The 21,205-nt window shown below is 49.7% G+C and overlaps 2 protein-coding genes and 1 pseudogene across 2 annotated transcripts in view; 1 reads left to right on the forward strand and 2 right to left on the reverse strand.

Moving 5' to 3' along the window:
- The first annotated feature begins 153 nt into the window (after positions 1-153).
- LOC134739138 (uncharacterized) lies at positions 154-7,378 on the forward strand. The gene is made up of 4 exons (XM_063661419.1): positions 154-224; positions 1,931-1,997; positions 3,974-4,388; positions 7,059-7,378. Exons 1-4 carry the CDS (start codon positions 154-156, stop codon positions 7,376-7,378), a joined length of 873 nt encoding a protein of 290 aa, XP_063517489.1.
- Positions 3,379-3,558, reverse strand: LOC129034483 (U2 spliceosomal RNA; annotated as a pseudogene).
- Positions 7,379-9,276: 1,898 nt separating the features above from the next.
- RUVBL1 (RuvB like AAA ATPase 1) overlaps positions 9,277-21,205 on the reverse strand; it is a 43,089-nt gene continuing 31,160 nt past the window's right edge. Inside the window, exons 9-11 of the mRNA XM_054482131.1 lie at positions 16,009-16,111; positions 10,802-10,893; positions 9,277-9,725 (exon numbers count right to left, since the gene is read on the reverse strand). Coding sequence (XP_054338106.1) covers positions 9,566-9,725; positions 10,802-10,893; positions 16,009-16,111 — 355 coding nt within the window. The 3' untranslated portion in view covers positions 9,277-9,565. The remainder of the gene's footprint in view (positions 9,726-10,801; positions 10,894-16,008; positions 16,112-21,205) is intronic.

Consider the following 21,205-nt stretch of genomic DNA (forward strand, 5'->3'; position numbering starts at 1 on the left):
TTAGATTTTATTCCCAAAAAGGCCAGTGAGGCGCAAAGCTTGGTTGCAACTTTATGTGTCAAAGGCTTGGCTGGGGCACTCAGGCATTTTGCCTGGAAAAGTTCCCTTCTGATGGTCATGTCAACCTGGTGCTTACATTTGTGATAAAGTGATATGGGTGCTGGGCCACATGTGGACCTGCTGCAGGGCTCTCTGCCCGTGAGGCAGAGTGCACTGGCTGTCCCGTGAGAATGCAGAGGCCTCCGCTGGGCCTTCCACCCCGTGGAAGAGCGGGAACCTTCTAGCAGGACCCTAGGGCCCCATAACTCGAAGCCCTTCGAGCCTCAGCTCCAGTACCCAGCTGGTGATTGGAGAAGTCTTAACTTGGTTGTGAGGCTGGCCTCAGACCCGACCTGTAGCCAAGCCAGAAGGACCCAGTGTTGTGTGGGTGGGAGTGGCAGGCTTGTAGCTGCTCCCCTAGAACGTGTCTAGAAGTCTTTCTGTTTCCACACCAAGCCCCCAGTGGTAGGCCACATTTCCACTCTCCCCAGTCCTGGACAGGGCCTCACCCCAAACCTGCTGCCGTCCCCACCACCTGGGCCTAGTGCTTCCTCAGGAACTTGAGGGGCAGGTGGGCGGGCAGCCCCAGGGCAGGCCTGACCAGGGCTGGCCTGACCAGGGCTGTGGGAGGTCGTTACTCCTTAGCTGGGCTTCAGCCTCAGTATTTCCTTGTAGTCTTAGACCTTGTCTTGGAAACTGATTTCCAAGGGGAGTTGGGTCAGAGCAGGAGGGTCCCTCTGAGACCACCTGATGGACAGGTGTGGGCCTGGCCTTGCAGAAGCCACACCTCAGCACTGTGTTTTCAGACTGCCAGGACACATGTGCAGCCAGGTCTGCCCCGCGCTCCCTCTGTACCTGCTGGCCCCAGGGCTCAGGGAAGCCCTGGACAGGAGCACAGCACGTGGCCTCAGGCTCCAGACCAGCCAGGCGCTGTGAATTGCTGAGGCAGGCAGGGTGCTTGCCAATATAAATGTGTTAGAAAACCTGCTGCCCCAGGGAAGCAGTAGGCCATCTCTCGTGCTTCAGGTATTTGTTTGCACCTGTGGCCATGGCCCCTCTCGCCTGAGAGCAAACGGAGCCCACATTCCAGCAGCCACACATGCTTCAAGATGGCAGGCCCTGGCGTTCTCTCCACCTGGCTCCTCCCCGTGCACAGGGAACTAATGCACAGTGATGGGGGGTAAGGCTTACTCTTCTTTTTCCCTTGGGGCAGGCACTGTCCCAGCCACTTCCTACATGTGCTCTCACTTCACCCCAGTAGAGGCCCAGGAGGAAACAAGTCCGTCCATTTTACAGGTGAAGAAACTGAGGCCCAGAGAAACAGAGTGCGGCCAAAAGTCACTTAGCTCCCGACAAAAAGGGAGGACAAAAAGCCTAAGGCTCACTTCCTACTCCAAGTCCCTGTCTGGCTGCTGGTCCTGCCTGCAGGTACTTCTGCTAAGGACCTAGCTGGGGCAAGGAATGAGGGGTCTAGGGAAACAGGCCCCACCCCCGGAGCTTCCCCTTGCTGCCCTTAGCTCAGGGGCAGCACCCGCTTCAACTGGCACTCCGCTCCATCCATGGTGCTGCTTTACCACTGCCTCCCTGGACCTGCTGATGCCCCACCCCATACCCCGCCCCCAGCCTGCTCCTGCTGAAGCCAGGCCAGCATGAAATCCTCAGGAAGGCTGGGGTGAGCCTCCCATCTCATTCCTGAGGGGTCTGAGCCCCATGGCCTGGGGAAGAGCAACAGATTACTGACGAGGGCCAGGAGATGGGCATGTGGCACTGTCCAAGAGTCAGCAAAAGCCCCAACCTGAACTTCAGCACCCACCAATGCCTGGTTCTGGAGAGCCAGGTGTGCCCCTAAGTGGTAGTGCCCACCTCACTCCCCTGCCCCAATACCTTCTAGGGCCACATTACCCACTCCCTTCCACTCAGCAAACATTATTGAGCCTTATGGGGAAATGGAACAGAAGGTGCCTCTCCTCTCGAAAGCTCATGCCCCAGCAGTAAGGGTTCTGCAGTGTCTGTCAAACCTGTGGGCCTTGTTCCCTCTGCTGTCTGCCTGACAAGCTGCTGGTCATCCTTCAAAGCACAGCTCAATAAGGCTAGAAACATCTAAATGCCCATCAGAGGGGGCTGAATAAATTACAGCAGCTCCTCCCTATGGAAAGGAACTAGGAGGACATTCTTTATATGCTGAGTTAGAAGAATCTCCAAGACATGCTGTCAAGGAAAAATACAGAAAGCAAGAAACAATAGTGTATGCTACTATTTGTGTTTAAAAGGGGGGGTGGGAAGCGACTAATAGACTACATCAGGAAAAGGTGTAGCAATTTCCCATAAAACTAGACATACACTTACCCTACACCCAGCTATTCTACTCCTGGGTATTGAAACCCAAGATGAAAATATATGCCTACACAAAGACTTGTACAAGAATGTTCATAATAGCTGAAAAATAGGGAACAGCCTAGATGGCCATCAACAGGCAAATGGATACATGTGGTGGATCCACAGGGTGGCATTTTACCCAGCAATAAAAAATAACAAACTATCCATACACACAACATTCACGAAGCTCAAAAGCTAAGTGAAAGAAACAAGTCATATTGTATGATCCCATTTACATGAAATTCTAGAGCAGGAAAACCTAATCTATTGCAGAAAAAAAAAAAAAAAAGTTCTAACAGTGGTTGCCTCTAGTGTGTTAGAGATTGGCACAAGAACTTTCTGGGCAATAGTAATATCCTTCACTGGGGTTTGGGTTTCATTAGTCAGAACTCATGGAGTGCTCCACTTAGGATTTGTACATTTCACTGTATTTTTAACGTTTAAAAATAACCATAAGCAGCCGGGTGCAGTGGCTCATGCCTGTAATTCCGGCACTGTGGGAGGCCAAAGCAGGTGGATCACGTGAGATCAGGAGTTCAGGACCAGCCTGACCAACATGGAGAAACCGCATCTCTACTAAAAATACAAAATTAGCTGGTCGTGGTGGCATGCGCTTATAATCCCAGCTACTTCGGAGGCTGAGGCAGGAGAATCACTTGAACCCGGGAGGCAGTGGTTGCAGTGAGCTGAGAAGGTGCCATTGCACTCCAGCCTGGGCAACAGGAGCGAAACTCCGTCTCAAAAAAAAAAAAAAAAAAATTAAAAAACCATAATCAAGTACTGAACTCTAGATAATTATACACATGCTTAACTATTTACAGAGGTTGTTGTGTCTGCAACTCACTTTGAAATGCACAGAAGACTGACAAGACTGACTGGCAGGCAGACGGGGATGGGCAGTGCAGTGCCTAGACGACAGGGATATGGGGGTTCACCTGCAATCCTTTTTTTTTATTCCCCCAAAGGGGGTGCACTATTCCTGGAGGTACTGCCTCCAGGAATACCAGGTGGATGCACGGAGTGGAAGGAGCAAGGTCCTATTCCATCTCCCTGCTCCAAAAATCCATTTAATATACTGTCCTCAGCAGATATTAAAGTGATAAGAACACTACACTTGATCTTAGCCAAAGGCTGAGAGGCAATCGCCTGTAATTCTTGCAGTTTTCCATGTGACATGTTTCATAATGAGTGTTGGGAAGTTCCTGTGAGTGTATGCTGCCTCACCCAGGTCCTGGCCATCTCTAGAGGAACACATTGGTGTAAGGCAGGCGCTTCCGGAGAGGGAACAGGAGGCAGGGGGCAGGTGTCGAGGGAGGTTTTTCACAGTACATGCCTTTGGCAATTTTCCATCAAAAAACTTCAGTGTATGTACATTTTTTTTAATTGAAAGCCCAACTCAGCCTTCCCCCACTGCTCCTTCCCCGCATGCACGTGGGGACACACGCCTTCCTCCCTGCCTGCCGGGACTTCAACCTCGCTTGCTGGGAAGTCGCGCACTTTCGTCGCGACTTCCCAAGTCGTGCTAGGTGTGACTTGGAATCTCGGATCCCTGGGCTAGGCCTGGCCACGCCCCCATGGAGGGGCAGCGCGGCGGGGGCGGAGCCTGGGCCCGAAACGCCACGGGCGCGACTCTGTGCGCGTCCGCCCACGCGGGGGCGCTGTGTCCTCGCAAGCTTCCGCGGGGTGCCGCACGGCCCTGGAAGGCTGTGGTTTTCGAGGGGAAAAGGGAGAGTGGCTGGCCCTGCCTCCGCTGCCGCTTGGCCCTGAGATCCCCACTGCCCACGGGATAGGCCCCAGTCCACCCAGCCGGGCCCCCCCGCCCTTCCCCTCGTCTGGCTCTCCTGGGCAGTTCGGGCTTCGGGTCAGTCCCACACTCGCGCCCGGCTGTCCCTGCTGCGCTCCTGTCACTGGCTTTGGGAAGCCCTCCGGCCCCCTCTCTGCACACCTGGCACATGGCACCTTCCTGGCGGCATGTGGGTATTTGGGTTGGGCGAGCCTCTCTCTCCCGATTCCCGAGTCCCGAGTGGGTCCCGGCGGCCCAGCGCTCTTCTAGAGGGGCAGTGCCTAAGAGGCGGGTCGCTTCGAGTGGGGATTTGTGCGCTCTGGCGCGGAGGAGGGGAGTGAGAAGCCGGCTCTTGCCCTCGTCACCCCGTGGGGCGCGAGCAGGGCCAACGGTGCGCTGAGAGCGCTCAGGACGTCCCCAACAGCATGACCCGACCCAGGGACGAAGCTCTGGGGGACGGGACCACTTGCGATGACAGCTAAAGGAGCACAGAGGGGCGGCCGGCGTGGAGAGGCGGGGCCGGCATTCCTGCGGGCCTGGCGGGAGGGTGGGGAACCTGGGATTTAGCCATGGGACCTGTGGAAGGGTTTTGGTCGGGGTCCTGACAGTCTAGTCTGGGTTCTCAAAGATGGTTGGGACACTGGGCAGGCTTGCAAAGACCGAAGAGGCTGGTGGACCTGGTGGCTGAGGCCTAGGCCAGGCAGGGGTCGCGGTGGGGAGGTCACAGTAGGTGTGGTCCCTCCTCCCCCCACCCCTCAGGCCTAAGTCACTCAGGCCCTTGTGTTACGGTGGCACCGGGACCTCCACCCACTACATACACACGCGCGCACGCGCAGCCCCGTGGAAACCTGCGCCGTGTGCCCCAGACCTGCAGCCCGCATTCCGCCGTGTCCCCCGTTCCCTGCACGCGGCTCCAGTGTAAGTGCAGCGTGCCGTGTGCGGCGTCCCAGCCCGCACCCCGCACCCCACCATGTCCCTCTGGGTGCAGGGTCCGCATGCCCGCGCCCTCCCTGTAGCTGCCGGCGTCCCCATTAATCACGCGGCGCTGACGGCGCTGATCTGCGTGCTGGCGGCGTGACGGTGACGGTGACGGCGGGTGACGGAGCGGGCAATCGGCAGGCGCCCATCGGCCCATCTTATCGCGCCGGCCCAGCCGCCGCCCCCTGCGCGCCGCCCATTGATCGCGCTGGGCCCCTGCCCAGGGGTCAGCGCGGGCCGGGCCGGCCTGACAGCCGCATCCATCGCCGAGACGCGCGCTGATGGCGGCCCGGCCGGCACGGCCTGGCCATTAATCACTGTGCCTGCCGCCAAGTGACGGGAGGGGCGGCAGGGCAGCAGGGGACGACAGGCAGCCCCCGTGGCCGGCCCACCCCTTCACCGTTCCGGGGCCCTGCTGCGTAGCCCGCCCTGTACCCTAAGCTCCACAGCCCCCCTGCCCAGGCGTCCCTCACCCCCTATCCTCGTATGGCCTGCTCTCCCCAGAACAAATGGAAGGGGAGTGGCCGCACACTGGAGGAAGCAAGAAAGAGGAACTTCTGTGTGGAGAATGAATGGATGACCACGGATGGAGGGGGTGAACACTGTTCTACCTCCCGAGGGACCTCTTTCCCAGACACCAAATGAGAGCAGGTCTGACCTGACAAACACCAGCACTGGCTGGGACAAGGGGGTGGTCATTTCGCCCCCTCTGGCTGCCTCAGCCCTAGCTAAGCCTCACCCAGGATGGGATGCTAGGGCCCCAGTGAGAAGCAGTGCGTTGTTTCTGGCAGTTGCCCCATGCTACCCGCTCTGCTCTTGGGCTGTGTGGCCCTGAGCCAGCGCTGGCCCCTCTGGGCTGCAGGGCTTTTTCCAAACACAGGGGGATCCTAAGGGTCCTTCCAAGTGCCAGCTGTCTGAGATAGGGAGGGGCAAGGCCTAGCAGGCTGCTTCCTCTAGTTTGACAAACTGTGACCTCTTTCCAAGTAGGCCAGGAATCAGGAACTCTTTAGTGCCTCTTAGTCTCTTGGGTACCTGATACAGCCACATGTGGGTCACTTCACCAAGTCCTCACATGGGTCTATGGGATATGAACTTCCCACTCATACACCAGGAAACCAAAGACTCACGGGGCTAGGACCAAGGGCCACACAGAGGAGGAAAATGCAATCAATACCATGCCCTGCTGAGCCCCAGAACCCCTGGGTCCCCTCCCACTGCTCCTCTGCCCACAGCCCTCCAGAGCAAGGCCTTCTTAGGGTACTCCAGCTGCTCCGCCCAGGGCCGGCCACAGTTTCTGAGAGATAGAGGTCGACTGGGAGTGCAACCCCACCCCCCTTCTGTACCCCCATTTTATTACATAAATAGCTAAGAAAGGTTTGCTAACCAAGAAGTCAGTCACTCTCTGGTGTGAGAGCATGATTCATTTAGTCCTAAAAAACAAACTATCCTACCAATCAATCTGGCAGGTGCAACCCTAAGACATGTGGCAGTAAGAAGGTGTCTGCACTGAGAAAATGAGGCAAGGCACAAGGTGGTTTCCCTGCCAGGGCCAGGGACGCGTCTTTCAAGAGCCCTTCCCAGTCTCGCAAGTATCTCTGGGGCCATTAGCACAGGAGACAGGGCGTTGGGATTTATGTGAAAATTCCTCCCTCCCTCTCCTCAGCCACCCAATCAGCTCCCTGGGTGGCACCCAAGAGAGCCTGGGCTGAGAGCCTGGAATATTCAACCACTTCCGATGACCAGCCCCCACCCTGCCTCACTTTAATATTACAACAATTTTTCACACTGGAGCTGAAATAGTGCAAAAAATGAGGCTGCTGTAATTGTTGTTAGATTGTGTGTCAGCCTGATAAGATGTAACAAATATTTTCCTCCCCACCAGGGTCTGTTTCCCTCTTAGTAATGGATGGAGAAACTTCTCATAGTTGGCGAGGGATCAGTCGTAAAAACTTCGCCTGGAAGATTAATGTAATAATCACAGGCCTTGCTGGAAAAAACAGGAGGGAAATTAAAATAATCCCACCTTCCTACCTATCCAGAACCATCTCCCTCACTTTGGAGCACAGACCAGCGAACTGGGCCATCTCTCTGGGCACCACCTCAGCTAGGATATTTGAGGGGCAGGAACCAGGGGTCTGTGGCCTAGGAAGAGCAAGACCATGGTCCCCTCCTCACCTGGCTGATCTGATGTTGGTACCTTGAGCAGCTGAAGAAGACTCTGTCCCCACCCGCGGCTGTGAGATCTGCTGTCAGCGCCACTTCCCATCCTGCTCCTTAAATACCATGAAAGGCTTGGAGCCCAAGTGAGAGGCCCAGCCAGGGCAGAGGCCTGGTTCTGGTCCTCTAGGCGGGTCACCTTCCCCACACCGGACCCCGCTTCCTTCACCTGCCTGGTACAAAGGTCAGATCTTGACAGCTCCTAGCTGCTGCTAAATGCCAACACAGAAGGAGGCAGTATGGCCCCCAGGAGTTAGGAACACAGGTTCCAAGCAGCCTGATTTCAAATCCTGGTTCCATCTCTCACTAGCTGGGCAAGGGACTTGCCTGAACTGTCCCCTCCTCCTCTGTAGAAGTGGACTTGGAAGTGGGCTAACATACCTATCCCAGTCTCACAGGCTACTGTGAAGGCGACATGGAACGCAGAGTGTGAACACAGTCCCTGGTGCAATAAGCTCTTGCTGCATCTCTCTTCTGTTTGTCTAACATGGCTCGAGTGGGGAGGCTAAAGACAAGCGCAGCCTCAGAGGACACTGGCAGCCGGCACGGGCTACATGCACAGCTGACTTCACGAAGGGTCCCACCACCACTGCTGTGCATGCCAGTGTCTCCTCAGGGGCCAGGCCAAGGGAGAAGATTCACTCTGGCAGCAGGGACAGCTGGGGCCTCTCAGGCTAGATGGAATCCCCAGCATCATCTCCGCCCCCTCTCACTGTCCCCTTGACATGACTACAGGGGACTGTCCCTAATGGAAGGACAATTCTGCTTGCCCCACAAGGAGCTCATAGTTAGTCTGAACTAAAGCACTGGACCAAGATGACCATCCCGGTCAGCCCTGCCTCCCATATCATAACAGCACGGAGATCCAGTCTGAACCAGCACAAGGAGCAAGTGCTGGGAACAGCGTCCAGGTGCTCAGCCCCACCTCAGGCACCATGGAGCCAGCAGGGAAGGACAGGCCTGGCAAGGGCAAGAACGCAGCGCTCATCCTACTGGGAAGGTACATTCCAGTAAGGTGCACTGCCCAGTGCTGCACTTGCCCTTGCTGCTTACTTAGTGGGCGAACCCAGAGATGTAGCCAGAGAGATAGGGACACTTCGGAGGGACACACGAGCCAACTGACAAGAGCTCTCACTGGCCAAAGCTGGCTCAATTTGAGCAACAAAATAAATCTACTATACAATGAACTTCCGTAAGTCCATTCTGATACAATCTTCCATGCAGAACCCCAAATAATTTCGGTAAATACTCAGTTCTCTAGAGGTGAGCATAACCCCTGCCATTTAAGTGTGGGCTGCACATAGTGACTTCCTTCCAAAGAACTCAGTATGGAAAGGCAGCAGAGAGTAACTTTACAGTGAGAAGACCCGACAAACATGACCTCAGCCAAAGGGTCAAGGTCACCATCAACGATGAGTCATGTTGCTAGCATGTGATGAGAACCACACATGATACGATGTGATGAAAACCACATTTCACCTCTGTAGTCTTCCTCTCCATGACCCACAATCCCAGTCTACTCATGAGAAAAGCATCAGACAAACCCCAACTGAGGGATGTTCTACAGAATACCTGATCAGTCCTCCTCAAAACTGTCAGGGTCATCAAGAACAAGGAAAAATCTAAGAAAATGTCACAGCCAAGAGGCATCTAAGGAGACATAACAACTAGTTGTAACGGGTTATCCTGGATGAGATCCTGGGACAGAAAAAGGACATTAGGTAAAACTGAGAAAATGTGAATGCAGTATAATAATGCATCGGTATTGGTCATTCACGGTGACAAATGTGCTATCTGATGTAATATGTTAACAAGAAGGGAAGCTGGGTACAAGATACATGGGAACTCCCTATTGTATGTTCACAATGACTCTGTACATCTAAAACTGTTCTGCAAAGTTTATTTTTTAAAAACTTAAGATAGAGAGAGAGAGAATCAAAATAACCTATGAAGATTTATAGAAAACACACCAGATAAGGAAGGGTTCTTTCAAAGCAACCACAGGAATAGTTATGATAACTTAAAAAGAAATGCTTTCCACACTGAACTGACAGCGCTGCAGACCACGCCTGAGTGGGGATGGCAGCCCCAAGCCCAGGGGCAAGCGCCCACAGGCCGGACCCAGGCCAGGGACACCTGGGGAGTCTCTTGCTGCTGAAAACCTCAGCCATCTCACTTCATGTACTTATCCTGCTGGTCAGCCAGGATTTTGGCGGAGGACTTGGCATCATAGAAAAGCTCACTGATCTCTTCGACGTGCTCTTTCTCAATGCTGTCCTTCCCGTTGATTTTAGCAAGCAAGTTGGCCGGGGTCAGCAGCTGCACTGAGTACCTAGAGTGGACAGGGGCCAGGGCTGGAGTGAAACTGAGGCCACCGAAGAAAGCCCCTTCCCCCCACACCAGTAGGCAGCACTGGCACCAGGAGCAGAGCCCAGTGCTAGGCTTGTGCCAGCTGATACAAACACAGAAAAGGGGAGACAAAGTTGTCACTTCTCAGAGAGCTGCAGTCATTATCCCATCAGAGAGGGGCCAGGAGCCACCAAGAAGACATAAGTGCTACTCCCCAAATCTTTAGTACAGTCTACAAATCCTCCAGTAGGAAGTAACGTCACTGCTACTGGAAAAGGACTGCAAACTTAGATGTATATAGGTGTCCGACAGATAGGGATATTTAACATGCCACGGAAACGAAAACACAGCCAGTTGGAAGTACATGCCCATCCAAAGGCATGAAGACTCTGCTGTTTTAAAAAGTACCCCTTCATCCAAACCTCACAGCTTGCATTTCTGCCTTCAACCTCAGGAGCAAGAACTGACTCAAGGGATGTAGGGAAGGGCTGAGGACTGTGAAGCAATGATTTTACAATGAGTCAGGCCACTGGGAAGGGACATGCTCTGCCGGTCCTGCCTTTGAGCCGCTGGAGGAGAACAATTAGGAGAACTGTCTATGTCTGCGCTCCTCCCTGGCTCTCCATACCCACCACCTGGACATTTTGTATTTGCTTGATGGTTAAATAAATCAAAAAAGTTAAAGATTTACCAGGCCTCATAACACCACTGGGAGAACAGGAGCCAGGACCCTGGCTAATGAGCTGCCACATGGTCCCTGCTCTCTAGTTCCGCGCATCTTCTCTGCCACAAGAAGGCCCAGGGTCAAAGCACTCTCCACCAGAGGGGAGCATCTGCTACAGGACACGGGGACTTCACCCTTACTCTAGCTTGTTAAAAACCATCAGATAGATCCTCTGCATTTGAAACTCAAGTGCCCTGGCACCCATCGCGCCAGGAAGAGCAGATGGATAGAGTCCCATGCCCTAGGAAGGGACCTGCCTTTATTGTCCAGAATGACCCCAGCGAGGGCCCTGGCTGTGCTGGGGAGGCCCCGGCGGGCCCAGGGTACCGGCTCACCTCAGTGTGGTCTTGGTGCCAATCTCCCCCAGATGGTTCAGTGCCTCCTCACTGATGTTGATTCCTTCCGTCTGGGCACGGATTTTAATGATCTTTTAAAGGAGAAAAAACATGATCAACAGTGACTGACCTCAAGTGCCCCATTTCTAAAGTGCTTTAAAGACAATGTTGCTCAGATTTCTCACTGTGCAGCATAAGAGAAACCGAGACCTAGGCTGGTGGGCAGGGAGCCAATGCCCGCCCAGCACTGCCGACCTGGCACCCTACAGGAGGCATGTGTGGCCCCGCAGTATGCATGAATAGCATCACGGCCAGTGTGCTGTGTTCAACTGACTCAAGTGTGGCCGGTGCCCAAGGAGGTATACGGCTTCCCAAGTGGCTCATTCTTGCCTCCATGTCCTTCCGTCCCCTGTCCCCAGGCAGAGAACTGGGGCCTCTTCTAACCTACCCTGGGCTCCTGCAAGGGCTCTAACCTTCCTCTCCAGCATGGGCACTATCGCCTACAAGCATTCAGGCAAGAAGAGACATTTTTTATTTGCTTGATAAATATGATGGTTAAATAAATCAAAAAAGTTACTTTTAAAGGCCTCATAACATCACCGGGAGATATCTATCTATCAAGAAGAGGCTGACGCTTGTTGCAGTTTGAAGATCTTGATAGAGTTGGAGGGGAGGCAGGCCGGTGGCGAGGATGCTGTAACACGGTGGACCAGGATCCTGCAGGCGTACCAGCACTGAGTGATAAGGGGCAGCCAGGATAATGATGTTGTGTGTTGTGGAGCTGAGATAACTGCAGGACTTCGAGCCGCATATAATACAGGAATTTTTCACTTTGGCAGCTTCGTAAACAAGATATCAAGAAGCCCTTGTTGAAATTAAAGCCATAAAAGCACACCCAGTGTAGAGGCACAAGAGCTGGGAAAGACTGAGTCCCAGCTTCAGCCTTCCAGGAGAGAGGAGAGCCAGAGGTTTACTGAGGTGGCCACATCAAGCCTCGCCTGTCCGCTCTCCAGGCCGGGACCCTGCGGGCAGGAGCTGCAGGAGGAGCCCAGTCTCTGACGATCGTGGTTGGGCTCGGGGGACAGCACGTCGGCTGCCCACAGATGGGAAAGGCCTTGGAAAGCCCCAGCAGGCCAGAGCGGCTGTGATGAGCCAGGTGAGGGTGAAGTGCTTGGCCAGCAAACACCCTGGGGAGGCAGCCCCTCCACCCGCGGCCACCACTGCTGCAAGGTGCTATCTGCAGTCTTCCCTTTTGTCAAGACAGGCTCAGAACTCAGATCCTTGTACGAAATGTCCTGATTTTGGCCAGACACAGTGGCTCACGCCTGTAATCCCAGTACTTTGGGAGGCCGAGGCAGGTGGATCACCTGAGGTCAGGAGCTTAAGAGCAGCCTGACCAACATGGCGAAACCCCATCTCTACTAAAAAGACAAAAATTAGGTGGGTGTGGTGGCGCATGCCTGTAATCCCAGCTACTCAGGAGGCTGAGGCAGGAGAATCGCTTGAACCCAGGAGGCGGAGGTTGCAGTGAGCTGAGATTGCGCCGTTGCACTCCAGCCTGTGCAACAAGAGAGAAACTCTGTCTCAAAAAAAAAAAAAAAAAAGAAATGTCCTGATGTCTAGATGTCAGCAACTTGTTCAAACATTTCACAAACACTGCATAGGCCACATGAAACTTATCTGCTGGGCTCATGGGTGAACTGCCAGGGTGTGAGCTCCACTGAAACAATCTTAGCTTGTTCAGGAGGGGCTCCACTGTCTGAAATCCAAAGCTAAATGCAGCTGGGCAAAGAGGGGCCCTCTGAAGTTACTGGATGGTACAAGGACAACCAAGAAAAGGAGCTGGGAGGGACTCACAACAGAACTCCCCTCTGAACACAGCTTCAAGGTAAAAAGGGCTTCTCACTCACAGCTGGGACTGAGGAAACCACCACGTCTTGCCAAGAAAAATGTCCCCAGAGGACCTTCTGAAACTCCAGGGAGATGTAAATATTGAATCCTGGAGCCTGGTCACAGGAGACAGCTTAAGCCTAAGTGTCTCGCCTTCAGTGAGCTGCACTGAATCTGTGGCTCAGCTTCCAGAATGTCAGGGACACTCTGCTTTCTCTCTCACTAGAGAGAGCAGGTCAGCGCAATCGTGACAGCGTCCGTCTCAGGCTGCTCGAAAATGGACAGTTCATAAATGAGATCTTTAATCATTTAATAACCCGCAGGGATAGTTTATGAGGGTGTCGGCTTAGATTGCAGAGTACACAAGTTACACCGAGTTTGTTTAAAAACCTAGCCCCAGGCTCCAGTGAAAATGCTGAGGTTATCGCCTGGGCCAGCAGGAACAAAGCCACGAGTCCTGAGAGCAAGGCTGAGGAGAGGCCCTCCTGACTGAGCCAAGACAGCCCCAGCCCAAAGCTGGCCTGGCAAGTCACTGTTCTAGAAGCACAGTGCAGAACATTCCAGACTGTTTGGGCCAGGAGCTCTGGGTTCGAATGGCGGCAGCAAGGGTGAACTAGCTCTGAGTGGCAGTCCTGGCTCTGCTGCTTACTCTCCACACAGCCACAGGACCCTCGTTCTTGGAGCCTCCAACACTGGCTATTGCGAAGCTGTTGTATGTTGTACGTAGAGGACCCTAAAGGGTACCTATGAAGCACACAAAGCTATGAATACACTAATAACAACAGCAATGGGAAGGATGGGAGGGCCCGTTATTGCCAATACCTCACAAATCCTAATGACAGTCTTGCAAAGAAGGGAGCAGATGTTCCATTTAACAGAGAAGGTGGAGGCTCGGTGAGATACACCAAATTGCTCAAGTCATTCAGTAGGCAAATGGTGTCTCTGGCCCTGAACACATCTGTGCTGGGCTGCCTTTTTTGGCAGGACACATGGGGTTTTGGACCCAACATAAGGTGCTATGTCCCGCAGTAAGAATGGGCCAGTTTTCCAAGAATTGCCTGGGACTCTGTTCTGCTTCTGCCTCCATTCAGTGAATGCCTTGGCTTCAACCTGGCAGTCACCCTTGCAAGTCACCTGGCAAGACACCCTTACGTGGCAATGAGGCCCCCGGCCATTGACACCATCTCCTAAGTAACATATACAATTGCTACCATGAACCATAACTGCTTCAGTAATTTGCCAATGCTGGTTACGAAGGGAGATCCGTGACTCTCCTGATGCATCCCCACAGCACTCCTGCATGTGGTAAGAGATGCTGGCAGGCCCAGGCTGGGCCTCCAGCCACGGGACAGCAGCGGAAGTGCCGGGAAAGGCCCAAGAGAGGCCCTGACTGCTCCAAAGGAAAGGTCCTGCTCACAAACTGCCAGAGGAAAGCCACCTCATGAATCCTAATGACAATGAGATGAGAGATTTCTAGCAAGAGGGAAGCTGGGTGGCACGGTGATTAAGAACACGGGTTTCCGGATCAGAAAGCCTGGATTACAGCCAGTCCCGTTACCTGCTAGCCACTGACTAATGTTATGAACTTGGGCGAATTAGTTACCCTAGGTCTCAGTGTCCTCATCTGTCTTTTTTTGAGACAGGGTCTCACTCTGCTGGAGTGCAGTGGCACCATCACAGCTCACTGCAGCCTCGACCTCCTGGGCTAAAGCGATCATCTCACCTCAGTCTCCCAAGTAGCTGGGACTACAGGCACACACCACCACACCTGGCTAACTTTTTGATGTTTTGGTGAGTAGGGGTGTCACTTTGTGGCCCAGGCTGGTCTCAAACTCCTGAGCTCAAGTGACCCTCCAGCCTCAGCCTCCCAAAGTACTGGGATTACAGGTGTGAGTCACCATGAGGTAATGTCCTCATCTTTTAAAACGGCAATGACAGTAGTTCTCCCTGCCTCATGGGTTACTGGGGATCAAATGGAATCAAACTGGCGAGGCATGTCCTGCTCAACACGATGCTCAACAAAGATGCCATGCTCTGGTGAAAAGACAAGGTCCAGGCAAAGTGCATCGAGACGTTACTGCAGCCCAAGTCTGCTCAGCATCTCCAACCATGGCTGCATGCCAGAGCCCATCACAAGAGAACATTTGGGGCAAAGGTGGGCAGGGCAGAGGAAAGAGCACAGCACATGCTGCCTCGGAGACACCAACTCAGGGTATGTACCACTGAAGATGGCCTGGGCTCTGCAGGGCACTGCCTGGCTTTGCATCCTGCACTTACAGCTCCGTGACTCAAATGTAAAAAATAAAATAGATGGTGATCACATGGAATACCTGGAAATACCATGAAGGTGACTAGAAATTCCTAGTCCAATGGTATTCCTATGCTTGGCACATAGTTGTGCTTGAGCTCCAAACCAAGCAAGAGGCAATTCCTACAAGGACAACTGGGACTGTGGCCCTTTGGATAAAGCCCATGCTCATACATCCCTGTCGTCTCCCAACTCTGAGTCTAACCCAGATTCAGCTCACACAGACTTCAAGGCATGCACCGTGTGCCAGCCACTGAGCTAGATGCTTCCATGGGTTCTCCAATGAAGCCTCTTATTATATGATCAGTTTCACAAACTCCCTCCTTCAGGTGCTCTTCTAAGCTGTATGATGCTGTCTCGCCATCACCTCTGTGGACTTGGCAGAAGCCCTCAAAGACTCTATTGCAAAGCCACAGACCTGCCCAGGGGCGGCCTCCAAAGCTGCCGAGAAACTTGTCATGCTGTTTACAGCAGACAGGCTCTGCTAGGACACAGGCACTGGCCTCTTCCAGGTCAGGGTGGCTACATTCTGTACCCTGCTGGAGCTGGCTTGCTGTTGGTTCAGGTGGAACAGTGAGCCTGGCCTTGTCCTCTGAGTAGAAAAGGCTACAGGCATAGTCTGGCCTGGTCACCAAAAGGCTATCACTAAATCATATTTTATTGCTTCCTTTTTATAGAGCTGGTAGCCTCCCTAATGGCTATCATCAAGTTGATTTTTTCACTATCCTTTTCCTAAAGCTTATCAAAAGGGGAACAGCAGAAAAGCGAACAGCCAAGACAGGGAGCTGAGCTTCTGTTGACACTTGCGGCAATGTCTAGTTAGACCAATCCATCTTTCAGATGGGGAGACTGAGACTCTGGAATAATGTGACTTGCTCGAGGCCAGTAGCTAAGTGGTGAGATGGTGAATGGCAGCCAGATCCAAGCCACAGATACCTTTCTGCACAGCCATCAGTGAACACTGGGAGCAAATGAGAGTAGAGAGCAGGAGGGAAGAAGGGAGGCTCACCTGTTTCATTTCCTGCGGAGTATACAGCATGGTCCGGATTATCATCACTCGGTCCAGAAGGTCAAGAGGGATGCCGTGAGGGGATGTGATGTCCTCAGTGCCTCTGTAAGGGGCAAAATTAATCCCATCACCTAAGCCTCTGTTAGACAAGAAACGACACTGGAAATACAGATCCAACACTCACACCACAAGCAGCTGGCTAGGCAGCCTAAGAATCAGAGCCAGGACCAGAATAAACAGACTAACCTCCAGTGGCATAAAAACAACTTCAGGCTGGGCGCGGTGGCTCACACCTGTAATCCCAACACTTTGGGAGGCAGAGGTGGGTAGATCACCTGAGGTCAGGAGTTCAAGAATGGCTGGCCAACATGTTGAAACCCCGTCTCTACTAAAAATACAAAAATTAGCTGGGCATGGTGGTGCACACCTGTAATCCCAGCTACTCAGGAGGCTGAGGCGTGAGAATTACCTGAACCCGTGAGGCAGAGGTTGCAGTGAGCTGAGAGTATACCACTGCACTCCACCCTGAGTGACAGAGTGAGACTCTGTTCCAAAAAGAAAAAAAAAAAAACAAAAACCTCTTTATCTTGGTAATCATCAATATCAGAGGAAAACTGGGAAGGAGGAAAAAACAATAACTAAAATCATACTCAAAAATAATCATCTAGATATTTGCCAAACGTTCATATATAAACAAATTATGTAGTATAATATATAGTATATACTATATTATAGTATATACTAATTATACTCTAGAGTATAATATAGTATATACTAAATTATACTCTAGAGTATAATATAGTATATACTAATTATACTCTAGAGTATAATATAGTATATACTAATTATACTCTAGAGTATAATTATACTCTAGAGTATATATACTATAATATAGTATATACTAATTATACTCTAGAGTATAATATATAGTATATACTGATTATAGTATAATTTTACAAATTATACTAAGTATGCAAATTTTTTTTTGTTTTTTCCATGTTGCTTCAGTCTTCTTGTTTTGTTTTGTTTTTGAGACTGGGTCTTGTTCTGTGGCCCAGGCTGGAGTGCAGTGGCATGATTCTAGCTCACTGCAGCCCTGGATTCCTGGGCTCAAGGGCTCTTCCCACCTCAGCCTCCCGAGTAGCTTGGAGTACAGGTGTAAGCTACTGCACCTGGCTTGCAACAGTCTTAATAATTATGTTTAATATTTACTTAACAATCCATTAAATATTTTACTTAACCCAAATTGTTGAGCATTTAGGTAGTTTCCAATTGTTGCTATTATTTTTACTGATATTTTGATAATTTGATGCATACAGCCATAAGCATTTCCTTAGCAACTGTTGTAGTGCCTGACAGAACCCTGAATAGCTACTTGAATGAATAACTATCCTAATTTATACAGCTACATGAGTTATCTAATCTCACAGGATCATAGTACTACCGAGTATTCTCATTCTGAAATATTTTGCTATTTCAACACTTTAGAAAAAGAGGGAAAGGTAACACCTTAGGTTTCCATTTCTTTGATTACTAATGATGCATTTGAATGTATTCCCTTATATATATTATTTTACTTCTTTTTGAGAAGGGTCCAATCCCATCTTTTGCCTATTTTTCTCTTGAACACTTAGCCAAGCTATAGGAATAACAGCCCGGGGAGGAACCCTGCCAACCCACCAGACCCTGAGGTGCCCTGCGCAGCCACTGGTGGCACATGGGGCCAGCCTTCAGCTAGTGTTTGGAGGCCCCATGTGCTGTGGGCTTCTGCCTTGGCCGCTGGGGGTCATAACAGCAGAAAGGCTACACTTCTGGCATTCTTAAACTTGTGCAGGATTGTACAGTCTATGGTTATAAGTAATCAATATAACAAAGAATTAGTCATATCAACTGGATTTGTCAGTATCTGAATATTTGGTTTCAAAAACAAGCATGCTAAAAATTTAACTTTAGTAAAAACAAAATCTACCTGTTTAAATTCTATCCAGTTAATTGAGGTATAAAAATGCATATTTATGAGTGCAAAAATAAAATGCAAACAAAATACATGCTAGCACAGGATGAACCCTGAAAACATGCAAAGTGAAATAAGCCACCGACAAAAGAACAAATATTTTACGGTTTCTTTATAGGAAATATCTATAGTAGGCAAATTCATAGAGACAGAAATTAGCCAGGCCTGGTGGTGTGTGCCTGTAATCCCAGCTACTCCGGAAGCTAAGGCATGAGAATCGCTTGAGCCCAGGAGGCAGAGGTTGCAGTAAGCCAAGACTATGCCACTGCACTCCAGCCTGGGTGACAGAGTGAGACCCCATCTCAAAAGAAAAAAAAAAAAAAAAAAGACAGAAATAAATGAGATGTAACCAGGATCTAAGGGGAGGGAGGGTTGGGACTTCATGCTTAATGGTTACAGAGTTTCTGTTTTCGAGGTGATGAAAAAGTTTTGGAAATAGTGGTGATGGTTTTAGAAATAGTGGCGATGGTCATGCCACCCTGTGAATGTCATTAATGCCAATAAATTGTACACTTAAAAATGGTTAAAATGGCAAATTTTATGTTACACACATTTTGCCACAATAAAAACAATTCAAAAAGACAATAAAATGCTACATTAATGAATTGTTAAATCTAATGTAAAAAAATTAAAATCAGCCAGGCGCGGTGGCTCACGCCTGTAATCCCAGCACTTTGGGAGGCTGAGGCAGGCGGATCACCAGGTCAGGAGATTGAGACCACAGTGAAACCCCGTCTCTACTAAAAATACAAAAAATTAGCTGGGCGTGGTGGCGGGCGCCTGTAGTACCAGCTACTTGGGAGGCTGAGGCAGGAGAATGGTGTGAACCCGGGAGGCGGAGCTTGCAGTGTACCGAGATAGTGTCACTGAACTCCAGCCTGGGTGACAGAGCGAGACTCCGTCTCAAAAAAAAAAAAAAATTAAAATCTTCAAAGTAAATATGGAAACAAACTAATAGGAAATACAAGTATTAAGTTAACTTTAGAGAAAACTTATCTTTTTCCAGCAACGAATGTCTTTTTAAAATTAGGAAGAATTATAAAGATGAAATTCTATCATGATTCAAATCTCAGTATTTGGTGTGCCTGGAACCTTCACATTAAGCAAAATAACCTTTTAAAACTACATTTGATTTTTAGTTTTTTAATTCTGTTTAGGCCATAAGTGTTTTTTAAGTCTTATTTGAGAATTCTTTTGGGAATTCTGAGGAAATCCTAAGATCTCAATTTTGCCACATTAAAATATCCCAAGGACAAAAATATCCAAAATTCTACACCACCCATGATAAATCACAACAAACATAAAAAGTTTAAAGAAGAAAAGGTTAGAGAAAAATAAAGTACTCCGGAATCAAACTTCACAAGAACAGAATTTACAGAAACACATTAATAACATTTCTCATAGTTTTTAAAGTCTATTAAAAGGCTACCAAGTGGTAAAAAGGAATTTGAGGAGAAAAACAAAAGAAAAGGCTGCTGAGGACTGCTAAGCATTTTTCAGGAATTAAAGACCAAACATTTTTGAGATTTGTCCAAGCTATGAATCTGAAGTAGAAAGTTTCTTCTAGAAACCATATTAGTGGGAGACAGTTCCAGTCGGTGATGCTGCTGAGTGGGCTGGCTGAGTGGAGCCCTCATGTGCCAGCAGGGGTGCTGGGCCATGTGCTGACCTCAGCAGGAGCTGGGGGATCGGGGGGTCGGGAGGATCACAGTTTAACAAGGCAGCCATAATGGTAATGTTATAAAACTGCTAATAAGAAGCTGGATAATAATTACATTCTGGTAAATCTGCAGATTTATTCCTGCATCTTAGAAGTTCATTTCTGGCTTTGGCCTCAGTCTACTATTAATTTTAACATTTTGCCATTCAGCAATTGTCCAAACTCGGCCATTAGTGAGCTTCCTCCAGATAGACAGTTTGGAGCTATGAAGCCACAGACCCAAATCTCCTTGGAATCCAATACAGCGTATCTATAAGAGCAAGACAAATGTACTTCTGGAAAAGTATCCCATAGATATACCACCACATGTGCAACATGGCTGACTCATTTGTGACTACTTTCCTCTTAAAATAACTCTTACTTACATTAACTGTGACACTGTGGATGTTTTGGACCAAATTAACTCTTTTTGAAGGGCTGTCCTATGCGCTGCAGGATGTTCAGCAGCATCCTTGGCCTCTACCCACTAGATGCCAGCAGCACTTCTGAGTCATGTTAAGTAAAAATGTCTTCAGACATTGCTACATGACCCCAGCAGAACAAATTTGCCCCTGGTTGAGAATCACTACATAAATGCTTCTTTATGTAATCCTGTAACTACAGGGACACAGATAACACAAAGCTTTTCTGCTGACAGAAAGCACAGTAAAAACACCTCTCTGGGTAATGCGATGGGTAACTCACCTAATATCCACTTAACCTTGGCTCAGTGGGCACACAGTAAGAGTGCTAAAAAGACAGCCATTTGATTTTCTGATGAGGCTGCCAAAACAATTCAATTAAAAAAGAACGGTCTTTTCAACAAATGGTTCTGGGACAACTGGATATTCACATGCAAAATAATGAAGTTGGACCAACCCCTACCTTATGCCCTACATGAAAATTAACTACAAATGGATCACAAACCTACACATAAAAGCTCAAACTATAAAACTCTTAGGAGAAAACACAGGCATAAACCTTTGTGATTTTAAATTAGGCAATGGGTTCTTAGATATGAAACCAGAAACACAAACAACAAAAGAAAAAACATAAATTGGACTTCATTGAAATTTAAAACTTCTGTGTGTCAAAAGACATGATCAAGAAACTGAAAAGACAACCCAAAGAATAGGATATTTATAAATCATATATAAATGATAAAGATCTAGTATCCAGAATATATAAAGAACTCTTACAATTCGACAACAGAAAGACAAAGAACCTGAATAAAAAAATGGGCAAAGGATGTGAATAAACATTTCTCCAAAGACAATATACAAATGGCCAACAAGCACATGAAAAGACGCTCAACATCCTTAGTCGTTAAGGAAATGCAAATTAAAACCACAATGAGATATTACTTCATTACCCACTAGAATATCTATAATCAAAAAGACAGACAAGTGTTGGCAAGAATGTGGAGAAACTGGGACCTTCATCCATTGTTGGTAGGAATGTCAAATGATGCAGCTGGCTTTGGA

This window comes from Pongo pygmaeus, chromosome 2, assembly GCF_028885625.2.
Source record: "Pongo pygmaeus isolate AG05252 chromosome 2, NHGRI_mPonPyg2-v2.0_pri, whole genome shotgun sequence".
Taxonomy (NCBI): domain Eukaryota; kingdom Metazoa; phylum Chordata; class Mammalia; order Primates; family Hominidae; genus Pongo; species Pongo pygmaeus.

Bases quoted from the DNA above. Each gene is read 5' to 3' on its own strand.
- LOC134739138 (XM_063661419.1), top strand. From the start codon at position 154: ATGGGTGCTGGGCCACATGTGGACCTGCTGCAGGGCTCTCTGCCCGTG. The intron at 225-1,930 runs GTGAGAATGCAG...AATACCTTCTAG, and splicing joins CAGAGTGCACTGGCTGTCCC to GGCCACATTACCCACTCCCT. The intron at 4,389-7,058 runs GTGGGTATTTGG...CCTCCCCACCAG, and splicing joins TGGCACCTTCCTGGCGGCAT to GGTCTGTTTCCCTCTTAGTA.